The sequence below is a fragment of the Atractosteus spatula genome, chromosome 14 (assembly GCF_055471065.1).
Source record: "Atractosteus spatula isolate fAtrSpa1 chromosome 14, fAtrSpa1.hap1, whole genome shotgun sequence".
Taxonomy (NCBI): Eukaryota; Metazoa; Chordata; class Actinopteri; order Semionotiformes; family Lepisosteidae; genus Atractosteus; species Atractosteus spatula.
The window spans coordinates 26,311,298-26,333,077 of NC_142719.1; the positions used below are offsets into that span (position 1 = coordinate 26,311,298).

General features: G+C 37.5%; 1 protein-coding gene across 2 annotated transcripts in view; it reads right to left on the reverse strand.

The window, feature by feature from the left end:
- The window catches only part of acsl6 (acyl-CoA synthetase long chain family member 6), a 34,471-nt gene extending 20,455 nt beyond the window's left edge, over window positions 1–14,016 (reverse strand). The window contains exons 1-6 of one of the 2 annotated variants that reach the window (XM_088931629.1): window positions 13,669–14,016; window positions 5,375–5,595; window positions 3,856–3,970; window positions 2,924–2,988; window positions 1,323–1,424; window positions 335–434 (exon numbers count right to left, since the gene is read on the reverse strand). In XM_088931629.1, coding sequence (XP_088787755.1) covers window positions 335–434; window positions 1,323–1,424; window positions 2,924–2,988; window positions 3,856–3,970; window positions 5,375–5,595; window positions 13,669–13,714 — 649 coding nt within the window. In that variant the 5' untranslated portion in view covers window positions 13,715–14,016. Of the gene's footprint in view, window positions 1–334; window positions 435–1,322; window positions 1,425–2,923; window positions 2,989–3,855; window positions 3,971–5,374; window positions 5,596–13,164; window positions 13,264–13,668 lie in introns of those variants that run through there. The other variant, XM_088931630.1, reaches the window with a different exon arrangement.
- Window positions 14,017–21,780: the final 7,764 nt, after the last annotated feature.

The window sequence follows — 21,780 nt, forward strand, 5'->3', positions numbered from 1 at the left end:
TGCAGTACAGGGGTCATAGCTGTAAGTCCAAGTTGCAAAAAATAATTTCAAAGTTCAACAAGGGTGAGGTGTGGTTATTTAGTGATGAATCCAAGAAAACAAAAGCTATAATCATAATTTAATGTCTACATAAAAAGATTAATTCAAACTGTAAATGAAAACAGGATTATATTTCTAGTAATTAATTTGTAATACATACAGTAAGTAGAAATGAATGTATTATGTTAACAACAGAGCCACATAATGCATCGTGCCATAGGGAATGTCTAAATTTCAAATAGAAATGCACCATTTATACAGAAATATATGGCATATAGGAGACATTATCTCTTACCAGTGTTGATAATGTAGCGAATAGCATCTGGTCCTAAAGTATCATAAAGTGGTACTACCACCATAGAGTAAGTGTAGCAGGCCAACTCTGAAATAATCCACTATAAATGGAAACACAAAATGCAAACAAACATTATGACTAGGATTTATAAACGTTGAGGTCAGAGTTTACCAACCATTACAGTAATGTATCTCTTGTCATTTTATTCTAGCATAGCTCTTCATTAATTAAGGTCGCTGAGCCCTTAATTAATGTTTTTAAATAGTTTCAGCCCTCAAAAAGTGGGATGGTGTTAGAAAAGAGCATGAACTCCACATACCAGCTGCTAGATTTCAGAACCTCTCACATTTAAGATAAATGTTGAAAGGTGTTAAAAGTTTATACTCCAGGAGGAACTCAACTAATAAGGTTACACATCACTAAGGATGCTTATAATGTGGGTGATTGCCACAGTGTCTCAAAAAATGTCCTAAAGGAACTCATTTTTTTACACATAGAAGGGCATTCCCTTCATCCACCAGTGAAATGGCAGCATCAACCTGGGTGACACACAGTAGCCCTTGTTCAACAGCCTGTCTATTACACAATAAGCAAAGTGGAGAAGTGAGAAATAATTTCACTATTTAAATAAAGAGGAAAATGTAGGTATGCCAGATTCTGAATACCCAAAGCTTAAACTAGCTAGGACACTGGGGTTAACACCTGACACCAGTTCTGATATGTAGGGAAAAGTACCATCTGATCTTAATGACCAGGCCCAACCTTCTTTAGCTTCTGAGTACTGTGAAAATCAGGGTACAGGATGCCAATACTAATGGTTAGAAATCAATAAAATATCATTCCTTCTATTTAAGACAATGTGGTCACTAAATATTCCATTAAAGATTTAAAACAGATGTCAAGGCAGCCAAAAATATCACACACAGCACACAGCACACTGCATTCTCACTCATTCTGTTATATTCATAATTTCTAGGTTCTGCCTCACCTCTGGCCTGTTTTGTGCAAATACCCCAATGAATTGGTCAGGGCAAGGTCTGCAGCCCTGGAATATTAACCCTGACCCCAGGTGCTCTGCCCTAGAGATAACCTAGAAGAAAAGATTTTGATAGATTGATAAGATTTTGCACTCAAGTATTTTTTTAACTGAAGACGAAAATTCCTTCAGTGTTCTTCCTGTAAAACCAGCACTTGCAAATCTGCAAAAGGTTTAATAGGGTTTAGTTCACAAGATGGTGAGCCAACTGTCCCTAAGCCCAGCTGGATAGTACAACATTTAAACCTACAGTACTTTCATAGTGGTGTCATAATGATTGCACTGTAAACAGTGCACTGTAAACACACTATTACACAAAGAATTACATAAAGAGAAGTCAGTTTGAAGAGAAGTCAATTAATAATGATCTACAGGATTACACTGCAAAATAATGCAAAGCTTAAATTATATTATTTCTCTCTAAAACTTAAAGACAGAGATGAAGTCTATACCAGAGCTCATGCTGGTTCCTGTATTGTTTAGCAGACTAGAGAGCACGTGACTTCCCCTAGGTGGGACACCAGTCAGTCTTAGGGGATTATTTCCCCAGCAATGTCCAACTGGGGGAAAACGTCTCTCAGGGCACAATAGCAGTGTCTGCAGCATCAAATCAAACCCACAACCTACCTATCATGAGTCCAAAGACTTATCCACTATGCTGTCCTGCACTCCTCTCAAAATCAAGCCAATTTTAATATCAAAATTATGTGCAGGTGAAAAACTAACAATTTGATCAGAATTATTCTGCAATTTAAGAGCAAAATGTACTCAAGAGCAAGATGCTCTTCCTGGCTAGTTTTGAAATTTGCTCAATAAACTAGGAGAGGACTTTGAAGTCAAAAAGAGGGTTTGAAATCGTATGTATATCGTGCTTGTGTAATGTAATGTAAATTAAACATGGATTAATTTAAAATAATTTCACTAAATAAACAGAAACATTTTGGGTAGAGCCAATGCTAGTTCATGTTGAAAGAGATAAATAATTTTAATGAATGAAGATAAATCTTCTATTTGAGCTACCAGTATATTCCATAAATAAGGAATATATTAATAAGACTAATTTCTTAATCTGGTATGCTGCAATATTATTAGGGACCGAAATAACGCTTCAATTAGATTTAGAAAGCACAGAGTTTAATTTATTGGTGCATTCCAAATACATCTGACACCTCTGCTACTTGTCATCTCATTGTGAAAGACAAACAAAACAGAAGCCTGGAAATTTGGTCCATACATACAAATGTGTTAATTTATTAGCTCTAGTGACTTAATGTTTTTCAAACACTCTGCAAAGTCTACAGCATTTTCTAGATTTGAGTAATTTCTAAATTAAAAGATGGTGCCTGTGTCTACTTAACTAGCTGATGAGTACTGAAGGGTAATGTTCTAATTGCACTTTGAAACAGAATATTTAAATATTTACTGCACTTAACAAATGCAATTCTTCTCGTCAGGGGAAAGTGCTATACGCTGCTCTTCCTGTTCATTTTAAACAAGGTCTTAACTAGAAAAAGGCTCCAGCAGCAGCCCCCACTGCTAACGAATTTACTCACCTCCTTGTAAGACAGCCACACATATGGCTGGTTGGGCTGTCGGGATCCTAAACAAGGTCCATCTCCTGCTCAGACAAAAGAAAAGAAAGAGCAATGACCTGAAAAGTCATTTACATGACATAGATTTCTGTAGGGATTGGAAACATAAACATCCTATTCAGATCATGCGATTAGGATACTGAGACAAAACAAAACAGGCTGAAGTGATGAAGTGAGAACAGAGCACTGGAAACCGTGCATCATCAGATGTGCAGTTCCTCACTTGGAAGCAGGGAAATCAACAGCACATGTAAGAGACCTGACTTCCACACAGTATAATCAAGTAAGCCCAGCCAAAAGGTGTCTGCAGCTTAGATTGGTATCATCGTGACGTAATATGTGACAATGAGTATTAGCTGCTGAAATGAACTTTAGAAAAATTGCAGTAGACAAATGGTCTATCTTTAAAATTCTTGACCTCTGGCCAAACTGGATCTTCTAGGCTACTCTCTGACTAGATACAATAATATTACGTAATTTGTGACTTTAAAATATAAATGATGATTTTATATACTATTAAATAATACTATTATACAACAGTATGTACTATAATATTATATACTATATAATATACAGTATTTCAGAACTAGTGCAGAACTAAGGAGAGAAACAATTGAAGGAATAGCAAGGGAGGGTTGGGAAGCACTGGACTGATCCTGCCTGAGTGAATTTACCCCAAACAGCACATGTGTAGGTCCTTCAAGTCACGCTACCCCAGAGAAGGATCTGTCACTATATATACATTTTCAGATCTGCTGAACCTCTTGCAAAGAATCAACTGTACTGTATTTGCTCCATAAAATACACAAATGAGGCTGATGGGAGAGAGGCAGCAACTCTAGCGCTTTGTAAAATATTCCTTGATGTCTTGATGTCATTTCTCAGATACACACCAGCTATGTGCAGCCCCCGCTGGAACACCTCATACATGGTCTTGGCATCATCATGGTAATGGGTTAGCAGCTTGGGAGTGTCCCCCAGTACTGATCTGTGGGCTCCATCACTGTGCTGCATGGAGAGAAGAAGAAGCACATTGTGATCTCAGAAGAAATGCAAAAGAAACATAAAATGCAGATTCTCAAGTCAGAATCAGACTGGTCCATCTGAGAGATCGTTTTAGATCTGCCACTCGTACTGCCGGCAGACACAATTCCCGCATCAGTGACAGGACAGTGAGACTCCATGCTGCTGTCCTTAGAACAAGGCGACCTGTCAGAGGCCTGCCACTCACCCCTCCTAAACATCACACCCGACTGGCTTGGGCCAGACAGAGGCTGCGATGGACTCATCAGCAGTGGCATCAGGTCCTCTTCATGGATGAGTCACTCTTCAGCCTGTTCCACGCAGACGGGAGGGCCAGAGTGTGGAGAAGGAGGTGTTGCATTTCTTTTTTCCATCAGAATTTATTGAATGAATACTGCAATAAATATTTCCTGCTTTCTTATTTGATTCAAATTTGCTGCCTTGGCAACTAAGCAATTGCTTGGCTTTGCTTTTCCGGACACTCTTGGGGAGTGCAAAAGAATGAAATCCACTAACCAAGAAAAGAAATACCTGTGTCTACTGATGGGCTAAAGATAGGGCTGAAGAAAAACAATATACAAAAACTTGGCATGACACTAAGGATGCATAAAATGTAAAGCATTCAGGTAGTAAATATTTCATGGTTTCTATGCAGAAAAATCTAAAAGCTAAATATAGTGACAGCTGTTATGCGAACATAGCAATCGAGAAGAGAGAAGATGACTACAAATGTTTCATACAACCAGGAATTCAAACATTTCAGAGCCAGAATTATCATGCAGCAGAAGACTCAGTCCTGTGTCTTCACGGGGTATGAAAATCAATAGAAATGATATTTTAGACATTTAAATACCATAATACTACAATTAATAATATAAAACGGACAGATAGTGGCAAAATATACAGTGGTGCTAGAAAGTTTGTGAACCCTTTAGAATGTTCTGAATTTCTGCATAAATGTTCAGACATTTAATGTTGGATCATTTTGATCGATAAATGAATGAAAAAGTATATCATTTTGCGTGTTATTTGTTTTATTGGGTTGCCTTTATCTATTTTTATGACTTAGATGAAGATCTGATCACATTTTAGGTCACATTTATGCAGAAATTCAGAAAATTCTAAAGGGTTCACAAACTTTCTAGCACCACTGTAGTGTGGTTAGCAAAATTTATTACCGGCTGTTTGACAGTTTGAATGTCTTAATTATTAATAAGATTTTTACTATGGAGAAAAAAACTACATTAGTGTTAGCCCTACAATTGTATGGTAGGGGTCAGAGAGAAACTATGACCTAAGGCAATTATTATTATGGACAAAGAGGTTCTGGAGTTCTGCAGCCAGTGATGTCAAGAATTAATCAATAAAACATGGAAAGAGTCTGCTCACCTCAACTTCCCGAGACTGCTGGGTGAGGTCACAAGGAGGTTTCATGGCTTTTGGTCGTGTGGCGAGCCAGTAAGCTATTATAGCCGCCAGTGCTCCGATGCCCATGAGTGTGGAAGCAGGGAGAGAGTGGAAGAATTGGCTGAACTCATCCAATTCTGGCAGCCTTAGACTACGTAGAATCTCCTGAGCCTGCATCTTCTCCATCAGCGAATTACTGATCTCTGCCCAGGAGAGAGAAACGTGCACCACACTCTGTGATGGCGTCACATATCCAATACAGACAACAACCTTGAGTGTGCTGAAGGGCACTACACAATAATCCTCTCATTTGTTTCCACAGGAGAAACTAATTCCTTAATTGATTAATTGTACTCATTAAGTAATTAAGGATATGCCAGCAACTGATCCCTGCAATGCTGAGAAATGGAAGAGTTATAGGTTGTGCAACAGCACAGTTATTTAGAATGAATGACACTATTTCTAAAAACAAAACTGGTAAAACTGCTCCCTTTTTATAAAGCCATAACAGAGTCAAGCAGTTTGGTAAAACAGCTTGACATTTCACCGTCCATGTTTTAACATGGTAAGGGCTCTGATAATAAAGGCATCAACGTTAAAAAACACTATTAAACAGTGTTAAATCAATTGGTATATACAGGTGTAGAATATAACAGTAAATGAAGTTTAGGTGTAATGAAATATGGCATCTTAAAGTATAGGTACACTTCAAATGCATATTACCCAAGGAAGTCTCCACAACTGCAATGTTGTACTTTTTCTCTTTGTTTTTAGTTTAAGCATGACATTAACTTCTGTTTATTTTCCTTTGCAGACACCCATACTCATTTTTAAAAAATCAATAAATTTACTTGAAACTAGTTTATTAGTAACCCTTTTATGAAATAAAAGGCTATATCAGACTATACCCTTGATATTAAAATCAGAACTCACTTACCTAGTATACACTCTCAAACACCTTTTCAATGAATTGCGGAATTAAGATGTATGTAACAACCTCTTGAATACTTACGACTATTGTGACTAAACATACATTACAAAAAACATTTAAATTTCATAATTTTAAAAATAAAAAGATGTATATTTAATGAAAGACTGTAGCCTGAGTCTGCAAAATCCATAGAGCCCTTTTAAACAGAGCAATACAGCCACATTCTTTTGGCATTCATTTTAAACAATTTATTCAAATCACACAGACACACATACTGTACAAAGATGTCCCAAAATTAGCGGCCAAAACATAACACTAAAAGCCTACAGGGGTGGTAAATACATTATTTTCCAAACAGAAGGGTTTTGAAAATCATTTATATGACTGTCTTCCTTCTTCTCTAGGCTCAGAATAAAGGGGCCTTAATGAACATGCTTTTATCCTGTCCTCCGCTGACATTAAGGCTGCACAGAACATATGTAAGGATATTATATATACTATAGACACCCTGCTACTGTCATGTACTTTAACGAAATCAGAAAGATATTCAGAGCAAAACACTTTCAGTTCAAAACTGATCCATTAAACAAAAATTTGGCTTTGAAAAAAAAAAGGAGTTTACACATTGGGCATACAGTAAGAGTGTACATGAAATGTAGGTACCGTAGAGCTGTTACTTGCAGTCAATTTAAGAGAACCTACAGTATAAGAAATGCCCTCACTAGAGAATAGTCTATTTCACATTTAGTTTTATTCCTTAAAGCCCTTTAAAATTGACTGCCTGTAGAAAAACTGCACAACCACAAAGTGAATTCAGTACACTTGATTATGAGATTTCAATAGTGTTACTAATGACACATGCCAGACTAGAGATAAGAAGAGAAACTGATTCAAAGTTTAAAGTTTTTTCTCCACAGTTTACACACGGGATAAAGACAAACTTAGCAACTAACTTAAGCAGTGTCTGATGCTTACTGTGTTTGATTTACAGTAAAATATGTACATTTATAGTACTTCTGAAAGGTATATATAATGTATTTTTTAGCGTTTAAGGATTTTTACATAGAGCATTATCCCTTCCATATTATTTGGACACACTAGTGAAAGGGTTTTTTTTTATTCCTAAGTAAGACCTAGACACCAACACTTCAAATCAAAGTCACTTTCTCACTTTGCTACCACACAGTGCTGCTTAGGTCACACAACCAGTAATGTCTTGAGTAATGCAAGAACGAAGTCCCTTTCAACTCTTACTTCAAAGAGAAAGGGACGCCTTCTACAGTATAACCTTGTTAGAGAGAGACTTGAGAAATCATTCACAGGCTGGGCATTGTCTTACTGAGAGCTGAAATGAGGGCTACACATTAACAAAATACTGGTACCTTTTCAAAAGGGCAACCTAGGGATTCCTGAAAATGTATGTGGCATTCTGCTTATTATTATTATATGGAATGAGAGCCAAGTCTTTTAGTTAGAGCAATTAGAACAGTTAGGACAAGGATCAACAACGTTTTCAGGAAGAGTGCCAAAAGTCTGCAATGTCTGCTTTGAATACTGGAATCTACAGTTTCTTTGTGCAGTACACTACATAGATAAATGCAGTAGAAACATAAATAAATAGGTAATGGTTCAGTCTTTCATATATCTAACTTGCAGTTTTTACTGGTCATAATTATGAAACTCTGTGGTTGTAACCATAACATTTCTGAAAGTTCATGTTGAAATACTGCAGGATGACTTGATGTTTTCTCTAGTTTGAGATACACATTCTGAGTAGCAGTTTAGGGATTTTGTTTTGGACCAAAAGTTTCACATTCTTTTAGGTATTATGTGTTAGGCTCACTTTAATTTCTTTCTTAGTCACTTGTGTGAAATATATGTCAGAACATGACATGAAAACGGATAACTTGCCCAGTAAAATGTCTTAATGTTCTACAGTACGCTCTGTGCCAGAAGGTGCCCACCCCTGAGTTAGAGGGTGTTTATTTTGTTTGGGCATGCCACAGTTCAGTTGGAAAATTTGCTTATGAAAATGCTGCTTGTGGCTGGAAAAACTGGCCCCAAGTATGAGAGGGTATTAAATAATGCATTCTGAAACATCTGCATTCTTTAATGAATAACAATATCAAAAGGTTAAATAAAAGACGCATTACCATGAGGATGCTGATACATCTATATCTGTAAAAATTTCAGTTGATAAAATGTTCCTCTATGAAAACAGAGCTACAGCTAAAACCCCAATGAGACCTGTTATATTAATTTGCTAATCATGAATAGGGTAAAAATAACTCCACACCGTAACACAGTTACAGCACATTCAGCAGAACTGTGGAATCAGCACATCATGGGCCATAGATCCATAGAAGACTCAATATTTATACACACAGAATATTCATCTAATGTTTCAGATGAAAATCATTAACTGAAGCTGGGAAAAAGCTAATGCTGCACTGCCTGACATATCTCATTGTATAGTCAAACCTTGACGAATTCCAAAATAAATTTTATGTCTAAAAATACATATATGGACTAGTGTGGAATATGGTACATTATTTGTGTTCAGCCTTTGGGCCTATGCAGCGCATAACTGTACCAGCACTGCTTAACTTCAGCAGAACCAACTGACACAATGTCTGAAATATCGCTTGATAGGATTTCATATACAATCTGGCCAAAATGATATCAATTCATTTTATGAATTTCTTAAAGATTTAAGATTGCATATATAAGATAATAAAATTATTTTAAGAAAAATTGTTTAGATACATTTTAGTTATACAGTACAGTATCATAATCTATTCCAAATGATAAATTGATTTAAGCCATTTCTAGAAGCCATTAATTATTATACACATTTCGTTCATGATTCTATCAAACACAAAAAAGATATTAATAAAACTATTTGATTTCACTTCACCTATAAATGTGTTTTGTTTACAAAAACTTTCACCTCTTTCAATACTTCTTGTATTATTACCCACTTACCTAATGGTTTTGAGAATGATTACTTTTCAAACTAGTTCATTAACAAGGAAATAAAACAACAATGCCATTCAACATTTCTTCATTAATAGAATAGCCAATGAGTCTAAAAAGCCCCCCTTCCTTGCGAGGATGGGGTGGGGGGGTTAAAATGTTGTATAGGCTGCATGATAGGATCATATAGGATCATTAATCTTTATCTTTTCAAAGCTTCTCTTTATTATGTAAAAGACGTCACTGTTATATGTTGCAACCACATTTCCTTTCAAAACAAACTATTTGAACATGTGAGTAATGCTAGTACAAGGCTTTGGAAAACGTACTTTTCTTTATAAACCTATGGCAGAAATATGGTCCCTTTTGACGGCTGTCAAGATTATATTTCAACTAACAGGGAAATCAACAGTAAATGGCAACAGAGCATTCGCCTTGTTATCTTAAATGATTTGCCCTGTGCAGCACTTTTTTTAGTTTACATTTCCCTGGAACCATTACCAGGTGAAAGTAGGTCCAGCAGTCACGAGAGGCTACCTTTCATTAGCAAAGCCTGGTTAATGGAAAGAACTCCATACGCAAGCAAACATCAGGTCATCCTGTGTGGCCACACTTTTCAGTTATTTCTTTGTTCCAACACCCCCAGCGTCATTTGAATATTTAGCGGAACTGATATTCTTAAATTCATTTAACACCCAATGAATGGGGAAAAGGGCTGCGTATGACTTTCAAAAGTGGGAGTAAGGCAAAAAAAAGATCATATCTGGCCTGACTCCCACATCTCTCCTCATCTACAAACTGACAGGAGCAATTAGGATTCCCTACTACAGGATTACAACCTATTACCAAAGATAGACTGCTGTCCAGAGGTAATCCTGCTGTTTATTTTTACTTTTATGGTTCAGACATTAAATTGTTTTGTCCTCAACAATATCAGCTGTCCTTCAAATTATTTTATTAAATATCAATTAATTTTAACCTCATCAAGTTACTAAAAAATACATACAGAGGAATGTCATATGAGTTCAAGACATGTCAACAGGTGTTTTATTTGTTAACAAGGGCACCTAAACCATATAGATTCTAAGGGTGGGCTTCTCTCCTCATCTTTATAGTGTTACAGCTTTAGGTGACTGAGAAGTGTCTCTTGGATTTTAGATAAAGTTTGTGACACTTGGCAGAGTAAACACTTCTAGCTTCAAAGCTGAGAGGATGTTTGCTGAGGTCTAGGGGGTCCCATCAGCAAAAACAATTTGAAAGTTTACCTTGGTATACAGTACCTAGGTACTGTAAGTTATGAGTTAATGATTGTCAAGGAGCAGTACAGAAATACACAATATATGATCACACTAACAGCACAGAGAGATGAAAATGAGAAAAAAAAACAAGAAGCAGGGAACAAGAAGAGGAAAGACAAGACTCCGGAGGAGTTGAGACTTGAAGCTTGCACCAGGTGAAAGCCCCTACTTCATGATCATCCAAACCAAACCTGATTAAAGCTAAGTATTAGAACCTTGCTAGAGAGAGTGTGTGTTTTTAGGGAATTTAGGTTTCCTTGGTAAAAGATACCTCAGTTCCTGCTTAGGGTGTACTTTTATGGATAGGGATATTGGCTCCCATTTATTTAGTGGCATCCGGGGTGCAGAGAGAAAGATTTAATTGCAGGTTGCATTGTATTTAGCTAGAAGGAAGCTTATCTCTTATGTGGCCTCTGTGGGCATTAAAGAGTTTAATGCTTAGTAGCCGTCTGGGGTTTACTGGGTGACCAGAATGTTAGGCCTCTGACACACCTTGTTTGTAAATACTGTACATAGAGTAACTTGTGTGCTGTATGTTTTGTTGTGTATAGTGTAGTTTGTGTCTTGTCATTGTAATAAATATTTGTTAAACCAAGTGTGCCTGGATTATTACTCCTCTCCCTCTCACCAAAGCTGTGCCAGAGAACAAAGAATTCACGTGCCCCTGATTATACCAAACACTCAGGTATATTTTGGAGAAATCACTTACAAGTTGGGGGTTATGAATAATTATTTCACTTATTGACTTAACCGCTTGGTCAAATCCTGATTTTCACCATTTTCATAACCCCCCATATCTAACAATAGTATATTATATTCTGTATGCATGTTGTGGTAAATCATGGGAAAATGCAATAAAGAGCATCAACGCACAATTTTAAATTAAGGTAAACTACAGAACAATATGGTACAATAAGACTGATGACACAGACTCTTGGAAACTAACAAAACACATTATGAGTATAGGAAAAGCAGGGCAAAATAGGAAACATGTACAGTATGAAGGTTTAGCAGAGTGAACTTTTATAAGGAAAAACATGGCAGAGGTCAAGAGATTGATCTTGGGTCTTGTTACTAGGCATACATGACTGGGATTCCCCAAGTGGCAGAGTGTTGGCAGGGGGCAGAGCTGGAATTATCTGGCTAAGGATCTCTATGAACATCTGGTTTGACGTCCTGTGAATGGCAGTGAAGTCAGTGAGAGATTCACCACTCATTCAATCAGCACAAGCTCTCCCACAAGACACTGTGGAACTTGGAGTGTGCCACAGACACGAAAGGCTTCGACAGATGGGCAATTGTCATTGTTGTGAGCAAAAATGGTAAAGAAAACCATTAGTGATTCCAACATGGCTGGCCAGAAAATGAAAAATTGGGAACAGAACGCTCTAAAAGATCACTTACTGGTACCAGGAACAGGACATATCCTGTTCGTTTGAATAGGTTTAACTGGGAAACAAATTCTGAAGGATGAAAGCAGGGAGAATGTGCTGCATTACACTGAACTGTGTATCATTTAATAAATATAATAGGTGGGATAATGAAACATATATGAATGAATGTTTTCTAGGACATAAAACTATTCAGATAAGCCTTGCAATGATGAAAAATCATTTTTTTACATCTCATCTGATTTATTGAAAAAACAAACAAATTTAACAATAATTCAAATTTAGATCAAGAAGTAGTAGGGAGTAAAGACTATTGAGCTTTGGAAGTATCTCTGCAGTCCACACAGTAAATTATAAATGTTTGCTTACTAAAATATCAGCCATACTTCAAGAACCAATAGTAATGAAATCAATGCCTACATCTAGCTACATAACTAGAAACTGCCCTTGACCTTAAGCCTGTTCATTAATTTTTTCAAACATTTCCCAAACTGAAAAAAAATCTTCTGATATGTTCTTCTGTTTAGAAAAGGAAAACGTTTGGGTTTTAAAGACGAATAGAACATTTTAATAGATAAACTGATATAAATGAAGAAAAAGACGTCTAACTTTGACTTTATCTCGAACAGAGAAAGTGGTCGGAAAATTGCCACTCTAGATCACTGTTTCAGTACAGATGGCCACTGGACAGCTCCTCTGAGTCACGCTTGCCTCTCTTAGATGCGCTAGGCTAACAGCAGGCCATCCGCCGTGCGACGAGCACAACACTAACGTTATTGTTGCAAACTACATGGGCTATTTTTATTAATATATCTCTTACAACATAATCTCTTAAGCATTAGTTTTTATTTTCTTTATAGGAAATACACGAACAGAAAGGTTCTTTTGAAAATCCGTTCAAAAACGAACACAAGTAAAAACATTTGAACGCATTAAATATTTTGAATGAAACAATGTTGACGTCGGTAGCATTGCCCCCCGTGCTATTAGTGGAAAGGCTAAATATAATTAATAAAGAGATAACAGAATGTAAGCACCGGCTTATGCTAAGAATCACAATGGCACAGTCGCGTTTTGCAGCCTTTCTAAAGTGCATATAATTATAGTTCAAAAAATTATTTTACTGTTAAAACCCGTTCATACTGTAGGGGAAACGATTATATGTTTTAAGCTTACCCCATTTGTTTTAAAACATTACAAAGAATGGGTTGCTATTGCTCCTTGTATACCGGTTCCTGCAGTGTGCATCTCCGTAGCAATGTGCATCATGCTGATGCAAGCATCCGGCGAGAAATCAGCTATTGCCTTAGTAAAAGTGGTAAGAAATGCTATAGCCGCATTACCATTAGGCTATACATTCGTTTCTCAGTTTAGGCCTGTGTAAGTTATCTAGTTCAAAGCACGATGTCAGTGCAAAATAATCAGACCACGCTCAATTATATAAATATTTTCTAAAAAATCCAAGTGTAGCGTCCATTATTTTCAGTGAAATATCTACCTTCACATAATACATGAGTACTATTATGTTAAGCGTAAGCTTTGAAAGTCAAAAAGCCGGTATCCACGACAGAAAATCCCCGTTATTTCCCATTTGTTTCACTTCTTCAATACATAACAATAAACATCCTTAACTGTACTCTCGAAGAAAGGATGTACGAGCAGATAATGCAATAAGCTTACCTAGCACGATCCAAATAGACCCAGATACAAGGACGAAGGCAAGCATGTCTCGCACATTGAGTTTGCTGCTGCAGCACGAAAGCTGGAGTTGGAAGAGTCGAAGACTGCAGCGCACACTGCAGCAGCTCTGGGACAATCTGGGAGATTAGACGACAATCACCGAGTAATACTGAGCTAGTCAATTCGGCTTTGCAAAGTCGGCTTTTAGTGGTAGATGCCTCCGGTTTTATGCATTATCTTTATTAAAGGTTCATACCAAGCTGAGTTTAAGAACAGGAAGCATTAGTTAGTAAGGTATTGATGTGTCACAAAATTTAGCTCCATGAGGCTAATGGATTCCTTTGAACTAAAGGTGTAGTGCGGCGGCGACAAGGTGACAAGATGATTACAGGCTTGGTGTCAGGATTTCTTAAACTCGGGATATAGCAATTACAGTATACACAATCATTTCAATGTTTTCCACAGTGATTAAAGAACGTACTCAAAGGCCTTTTGTCTTTTACATTAAAAATAAATGGCAGTACAGAAGTCACCGCTTTTACAGAATTTGTTAAACTTTGTGCAAATTTCGAGTGAACAAAACTAGATTTCAAATGATTAAAAATAATGTATTTTTATGTATATTTAGAATTACTTTCTTGTTATCGTTCTGGGCGTCCTCCTTTAGCCCCTAGCGTTGGAACTAAGTGATAACATTTCCTCTCCCACTCCAAGTGACTTGCTGACTCACAATTCTCTTCTGGTTACTGGGCACATTCTTCCAAGTGGCGAATGAAAGACATCACAGGAACCGCCGTCTTGAAATACAGCCTTGGAATACAGGGTTCAAAACATGAAGCGGTCTCTTAGGAACCGGGGCCATTTTATTTGCCTGACCACAGTAATTAACATTCCACAAAGCGAACAGTAGCATTTTCCACAAAGATGCTCCTGGGAGCCTGCTTTAAAACCAGTGCCCAAACCTGAACACACTAAATAAAGAAACCTAAAATAGGCCTCTTGTTTTTATTAAAATAACCACAGTATCTCCATGAACTATATATTCTTCCTTTTTTTCAATTATAATGCTTTTTAAAGGGAACTACAATGTTATTTTTATATTCCAGTGTTAGAAAGAATCAGCATTGATGAGTGCATTTCAAACCGCAATGAAAGTAAAATGTACTTCCAATTTTCATCACAAAATAGGTTAAATTTCTAGGTATGCATAGTGCCATGTTCTGCTGTTCTGAATGAAGCAGCAAAACGTCCGGTGAGGTGAAGCAGCATTATTAAATTGTAAACAAGCAGGCTTGTGAATACATCTCTTTTAATTCAATAGAAACATTGCTCTGGACTTCGAGATGGTTTTGCTGATAAATACTATACTTGTTAATTCTGCACACAGATCACATTGTAACATTTCTCCGGTGAAACGTCTGCTATACAACCTGTACTTATTCATTTGTACTGTACATTGCATTACATCAGTCATTACAGTAACTAGTGAGCAGGAAAGGCCGCATCACATCGCGACTCATGCGAGCTCTAGGGGTTTGCAATAACATGGCAACGTTCACAAAGTGTAACGGGAGCTGGTCCAGGCTCCCGCGAAGCGGAGTTCAGGGCCCTATGCAGACGGGATAATCCGGAAGTAAATGGAGAAGAACAACAGGGAAGAAACGTAGAGAATCAGGATGGGTAGACAGACGGGGGGTGGGGGGGGGCGTGACCCAGCGCTCGGGGGGCGTGGCGCAGGCAACCAAGTTCTAACAGTCCAAGGGAGAAAATCCGGGACGCAGTCCAAAGTCCAAAACCGGGTGATCCATCCAAAACGAGACAAACACAGTTAAAATCTGGAGTGGGATCCGGAACAGGGACAGGGAATAAAACCAAGATAATGAGGCCAGGCACTCCGTGCCCCGGACTCAGATGGTCAGGACGCTGTGATGAAGCCTATGCCATCGGGTCTCTCCTGGACCCGCTGGTAGGCAGGCTTCCGGGCGTCCATCTCCCAATGCTGAGCCAGGAATAGCGGGAGCGCCAGGTTTAAATAAGGAGACAGAACAGGGGGCAGCTGCATGTAATCCACGAAACTACGAAAGGGCCAGGGCGCCCTTAACAGAGGGGATTACAGTCATGACTAAAAGTTCCCGTTTTTGTGCTTAAATATGAAATTTGTAAAAAAATAATTCTATGATGCCAACTATTTTGTTACTGAGATTGAATAACCAGTCTGATAAATCGGGACTGCAGTTCCCCTTTAAGAAACCAGGTTGGTCTGACAACATGTTTCTGTTGTTGTAACACACATTTGCAGCGGACTTCCTGCCTGCATGTTCGTTAGGGCTGAAGTTGATTTAATAGCCTTGTTACGCAGGGCGCATGTGACTGACCTTTCAAGCTGGATCACAGGAAGAAAGCTCCAGCTGCTGCTTCTGAATGCAACCCTGAATTATGAAAAATGTGGAGATAATATGCAACGTTCAATATGAAGCTAACAAAAATGTTCAGCAGTTTCAGTATCTTCCAATTTAAATAACTGATCGTCTGGATGGTACAGTGGTGCAGTGGAGTTGTATGCTTTCCCTGTGTTCACGTCGGTTTCATCCCACAGTCCAAAAATATACTGGTAGGTTAATTGGCTTCTTGAAAAATTGACCCTGGTGTGAATGTATGTACAGTACTTGTGTTTGTATCTGTGTGTCTGCCCTGGGATGGACTGGCATCCCCTCCAGCGTGTATCTTGGCTGTATCTTGCATTGCAGCCACTGCTTGCCAGGATAGGCTCTGGCTCCCCCTCGACCCTGAATTGGAAGAAGCAGTCAGAAAAAAGATGGATGGAAATGCTACTCCAATGTTAAACAAGAACACTGCCATGCCTATTAAAGTCTTGGGGCTCCAAGTTACAAGGTTCCATCAGTTTGACAAACAAGAATATAAGTTCAGACTTCTAACACACCTGCAAGTACATTGCAAATGTGAGATTTATTAAAAGTAAGTTTAAGAGGACTTCCAACCAGGAAATGTAAAAACTGTGTTTGCTTTTACATACTATCATGTAAATTAGTGAACACTTAAATGCTATCTGTGGTACTGGAACTTGTCCCATTGTTCCTTGGCCTAAAGTTATGAATCCATGCAAGGAAGTAAAGGAAAAAGCAAAAAAAGACATTGTAGCATCAGATACAACAAGAATAACCTGGCGTGGAAAAGGAAGTAATATTTTCCTAAGTCCTCATAGACATGTTCACTGATTTCCTCTAACCTTCTCAATACCAACTTTTAGCATCCAGTCCAATCAAGTCTGTCCTAAACCTAATGTAATTTCTTCTCCTATGCAATCTAAGCTAAACATTCCAGAAGTCATTAAGCTTGTTTTGAAATCAGTTTGAAAATATATTTTAAAATGCAAAATGTTCCTAAAGATTTGAGTAACAAAGCTATTTGGCCTTGCTTTAAAAAGTAAAATTTTAAATAAAGTATATTAGTATTGGTATATACATATTAATTGATCTATTGATTAGCAACATGTTGGCATGGTAGTTTGTGCTGTTTTTTTTTTTGTGCATGTTCTTCCAGGTTTATGTGGATTTTCTCCTGGTGCTCTGGTGTCCTACCCCTTGCAAGGACAGGTTAGTAAAGCGAGCTGTCACTGTGTATGTACTGTACCCAGTGATGGACTGGTGCTTGTGTTCTGTGCTCCCAGAATAGGCTCTTGGTTACCATGACTCTTATCAGCAACGAATAGCATTCTGATAAAGGGCAGATGGAATGATGGAACAGATCAATTGTCTGTTGGCAGGCTCTACTGTACATACAAAGTTATCAAAACTAGATTACTGCATAGAGAAACACTAAATATTATTTTCCATTTCCGTGGAAATTAATATGTCATCTGCTTCATGAAAAAAATTAATTGTAAAACCTTCCATTCTCATGCTGTGTGAGAGTTTTTCAAAGTTAATTTCTGGTTAAAAGGATTGTTGAAAGGGCTGGTGATGTGCTAGAAAGGTAAATGTGGTCTTTGCAAAGGAGATGGCCATTACTCTCCTGTTTACGTTAGCAAAGTTTGCAAAATTAGCTTTGTTATTCCATGCTTCCTTACCATATCCTATTTAGTTCCTGCTACACTTTGCAAGGAAATTCACTCTGTAAGTGGTGGAAGAAATTCATGACTCTTTTTAAATGTTTTGGGAAGGGAGGAGGGTTCTGACAGAGGCCCTCAGAGAGAAATGAATGTCTGTTTTAGAGATCTGCAGTTTTGTCTTGACAGAATGTCAGTGAACACTGAGACAGATGGCCAGCAGGGGATTTACGACCAAGCTGTTTCTTCCAAAGCCTAAAACTCCTCTCTTATTAACCTAATTATTATTATAAAGTGTATAGTATATTGTTTATATTTAAAGTCTGTTATCTATCTTTTGATCTGGCTGCCCTGGCATATTTAAAGTTCCTATTACAAACATGCTACTGTATTTTTTTCCCAGTCAGAAGCATTTGAGGCTTTGACTGGTTTGAAAGTACAGCTTGGACAGTCAATGTTGTGCTCCTACTTGGCAGAGACAAGCAAGAATGCTGTGGTTTGAGGATGATCATTTGCAATAATGTTAATTTGATATCCTCAACTACATGTTCACACACTGCTCCCGGAATCTGTTTTTAAATCCTTTCAATTTACTACTTTGCTTTCATTTACACTTCTGCTTGGTTTTCACTCTGGTGTTCCTGATCTCCCACCTCTTTCTTACTCTCTCATTCCTGCCCTCTCCTTCTCTACTTCAAAAACCAGAGGAAGGCTCCACAGCTGAAACATGGTGTATTGTTACAATCAGTGGTTATGAAATTGGTGAATATCAGAAATAGGCCAAGCAGATTAATCAATAATCAAAATAAATAACCACAATCACTAACTCATAAAGATTTTGCCAAGAATGTACCCGAGTGGTTGGTAGAATCAGAGGCACCTGAGATCTTTGTTCTCTGGCACAGCTTTGATGAAAAGAGGAATAATCCTGGCACACTAGGTTAAACAATTATTTATTAATAACGACAATAAACACAGTAAACAGTATACAACATAAATGTTCAACATGTAACACTATTTACAAACATGCAAACAAGTCCCAGAGGCCTACGAGCTGACCATCCAGAAAAATTGCCAGCCTGCTACCAAGTACTTAACTCCTACATATCACCTACACACGCTGACAAGAAATCTGCCTTCTAAACTAAACAGAATATGACCTACAGTTATATCTCTCTGAAAATTAAATAAATGGAAACCTATCTTCTTACCCTAAAACTGCACTCACAAACCAGGGGAGGCCATTTTAACCAAGGGATTCTTTATAGAGGAAATGAGAATTTCCTAGAAACAGAAGAATGGCAAGGTTATCTTAGGAAGGATCAAATACTAATACAAATAATACAAATAAGCCGAATCTGGTCTATATTTGGTCTCCTCTCTACTGTCTCTCCTGGACTGTTGATTGACACTTAATCATTTACCCAGAACTTAATTAATAAGGGTAATTCTTATGATTGCTATGATCAGTGAATCTCAGACCCTTACATCTCAGCAAACATCTCCATGCTTTGAAGCTCCAGAGAGGTGGGAATGTTGATACTAACCAGGTGATGACCATCAATAACCTCAATAGCCACTTCCCAATCAATAACCATAACAGTATTTTCCATATGTTTTTATCTTTACCTTTAGCTTTTACAGGCCACAGCTCCCAGTTCTAACCTTAGCGATGAGTATATTGTTTACAATCCATTCATCTATCCATTTTCTAACCGCTTCTGCCAATTCAAGATCACAGGGAAACTGGAGCCTATTCCAGCAAGCAATGAGGACAAGGCAGGATACACCCTGGATGGAACACCAGTCCATTGCAGGGCACACACAGACACAAAAAAACACACTCACACCGGGCCAGTTTTCAAAGAAGTCAAATAACCTACCAGTATGTCTTTGAACTGTGGGAGGAAACCCACAGGAACACAGGAAGAACACACAAACTCTAAGCAAAACTGAACCCAGGGCCCCAGTGCTGCAAGGCAGCAATGACAATCACTGTGCCCCTCTGCTGCTCCATATTGCTTACACATGGATCTATTTTGAACTGATACCAACTAAGACTATGTAACATACTATATCATTAATTTCTGACAGACTGTACAGAGAGACCCAGACTGATCAAGGTCCATTTTTCTAACCGTAAAATGACAATCCGTGCAAAACACAATCATGCAATATAATATCAGGAGCAGGGATGTGTTAGATATTTTGTATCCAGGGCAAAGAAATCACTGAATAATTCTAAAAGTAGTTTAATCCAATGCAAAACCAATGATTAAGATGATGAACTGTACAACAATTTAACCATTTGGCATATACTTTACAGGACCTCCATTTGCGATTTAATTTGAAAAAGAAACTTTTTGATTTTTTACAAAAATGTGGCTATTTCAATCATGTTTCATATTAATGATACTTCTTACTCTTATTCGAAATGTTCTTTCCCCAGCAAGAACTCTCACCTTCTTTATGTTGGTGGGTCTTGCAGACGCAAGAGCATCAGTGAGTCAAAATGTGCTCATCCTTTGCAGCCCTCCACAAGGACTCTGCCAAAGCTGAATTTGCAAAGGCACTGGAAGAGAAAAAAGGGAAATTGGTGCTCATAATTAGATGCATGTTAAATGCACTTGCATGCTTTTACATTTGTCCACAGGAACATTCTAAGAGTATCTATGTTCCCTTTGCTGCTTGCTGTTATGAAAATCACCATCTAAAAGGATCTCAGAGTGAATATAAGACATACAAGGACACAAGCCTTGTGTAAAATATCTGTTCAAATTTTACATTATATACAGTACATTATCACATTTAAGGTTCTTTGAAGCACAAATCTACAGTAATAAGCTTTATAACTGTGTATTACACATGGGAAGGAAGATACAAGCATAATTCATTTTACATACTGTATAATGAAATGTGTGGTAATACACACAATGAAGGTATCTTAGTTTTATCATTTCTTCTAAATCATCCTCTATTCTGTAGTAAAGGTCAACAGTTTAAAAAAGGTTATGGCACAGTATCAGGCCCTTTTGTAGTGTATTGCACGAGTGTGTATATTAATAGAATACATGACAACTCCCAGAAGCACATGCTTTACAGTAAATAAATCACAAGCTCTTTTATTACAGAGCCAACCACTAGGGGGCTAAGCTTTACTCATTCTACCGTAAAATTCTGATGTGTATTATTAAGCCTCATAAAAATTCCTGCTAACTACTTTAAAATCGCCCTTGTTTTTCATGCTGTTGAAAAATTTCAATTCTTTGAGTGCGGTCGTCATTTTAAATAGCACAAAGCCAGCACATCTCAGGAGACACAATTTCAACAATTAACAATTAACCTTAATCACCGAGATTTAGAACAAATTAGAATGAATTATTGTTCAAATGAGAAATTTAGGAGCAAAATACATTTTTCATCTCCTCACACAAAAAAATCAAAACTTTGTTGCAGCTACAAAAAGACATTTATGGAAATAGAGGACTGCTGGCTGTTAAACAGACTTAGTCCTGTGTAGAAAGCAAATATTCTAAAATACTTTTCATCCAGAATATTTTTAATATGTAGTATACTGATTTTATAGTTTTACCCCTTGCAGCTGGAATATGTACTGTAGTGTACATAATTTAATAGTGTTTAATACTAACAAACACTTTTTTAATCAGGGAGAAAAGAGACACATATTGCTACAAAATACGATAGGAGTTGATTGGACTTTGTGTTATTATGATAACAGCTGGCTAACCAACCTGTTTCCCTCTTTATTGTGGTAATGTTATTTACAGTATCTGGGAGTGCACAGAATTTGCCACTGGTGACTGTGGCAGTCTTGTGTATTACTGTATCTGCTATCACTTACAGGAAACAGCTCAGTAAGCACGGAGTGCTGGCTGTTTACACAGCATAACAGTGACAAACGACAGTGAAATTGTCATTCAAAATAATGAGGTGCCTTTTACAGTACTACTTTTGCACAGGATCAGAAAAAATATAATATAAACAAGAAAAAGTTACAGCAAAATCTGCTCTTGAGAGGTGACTTT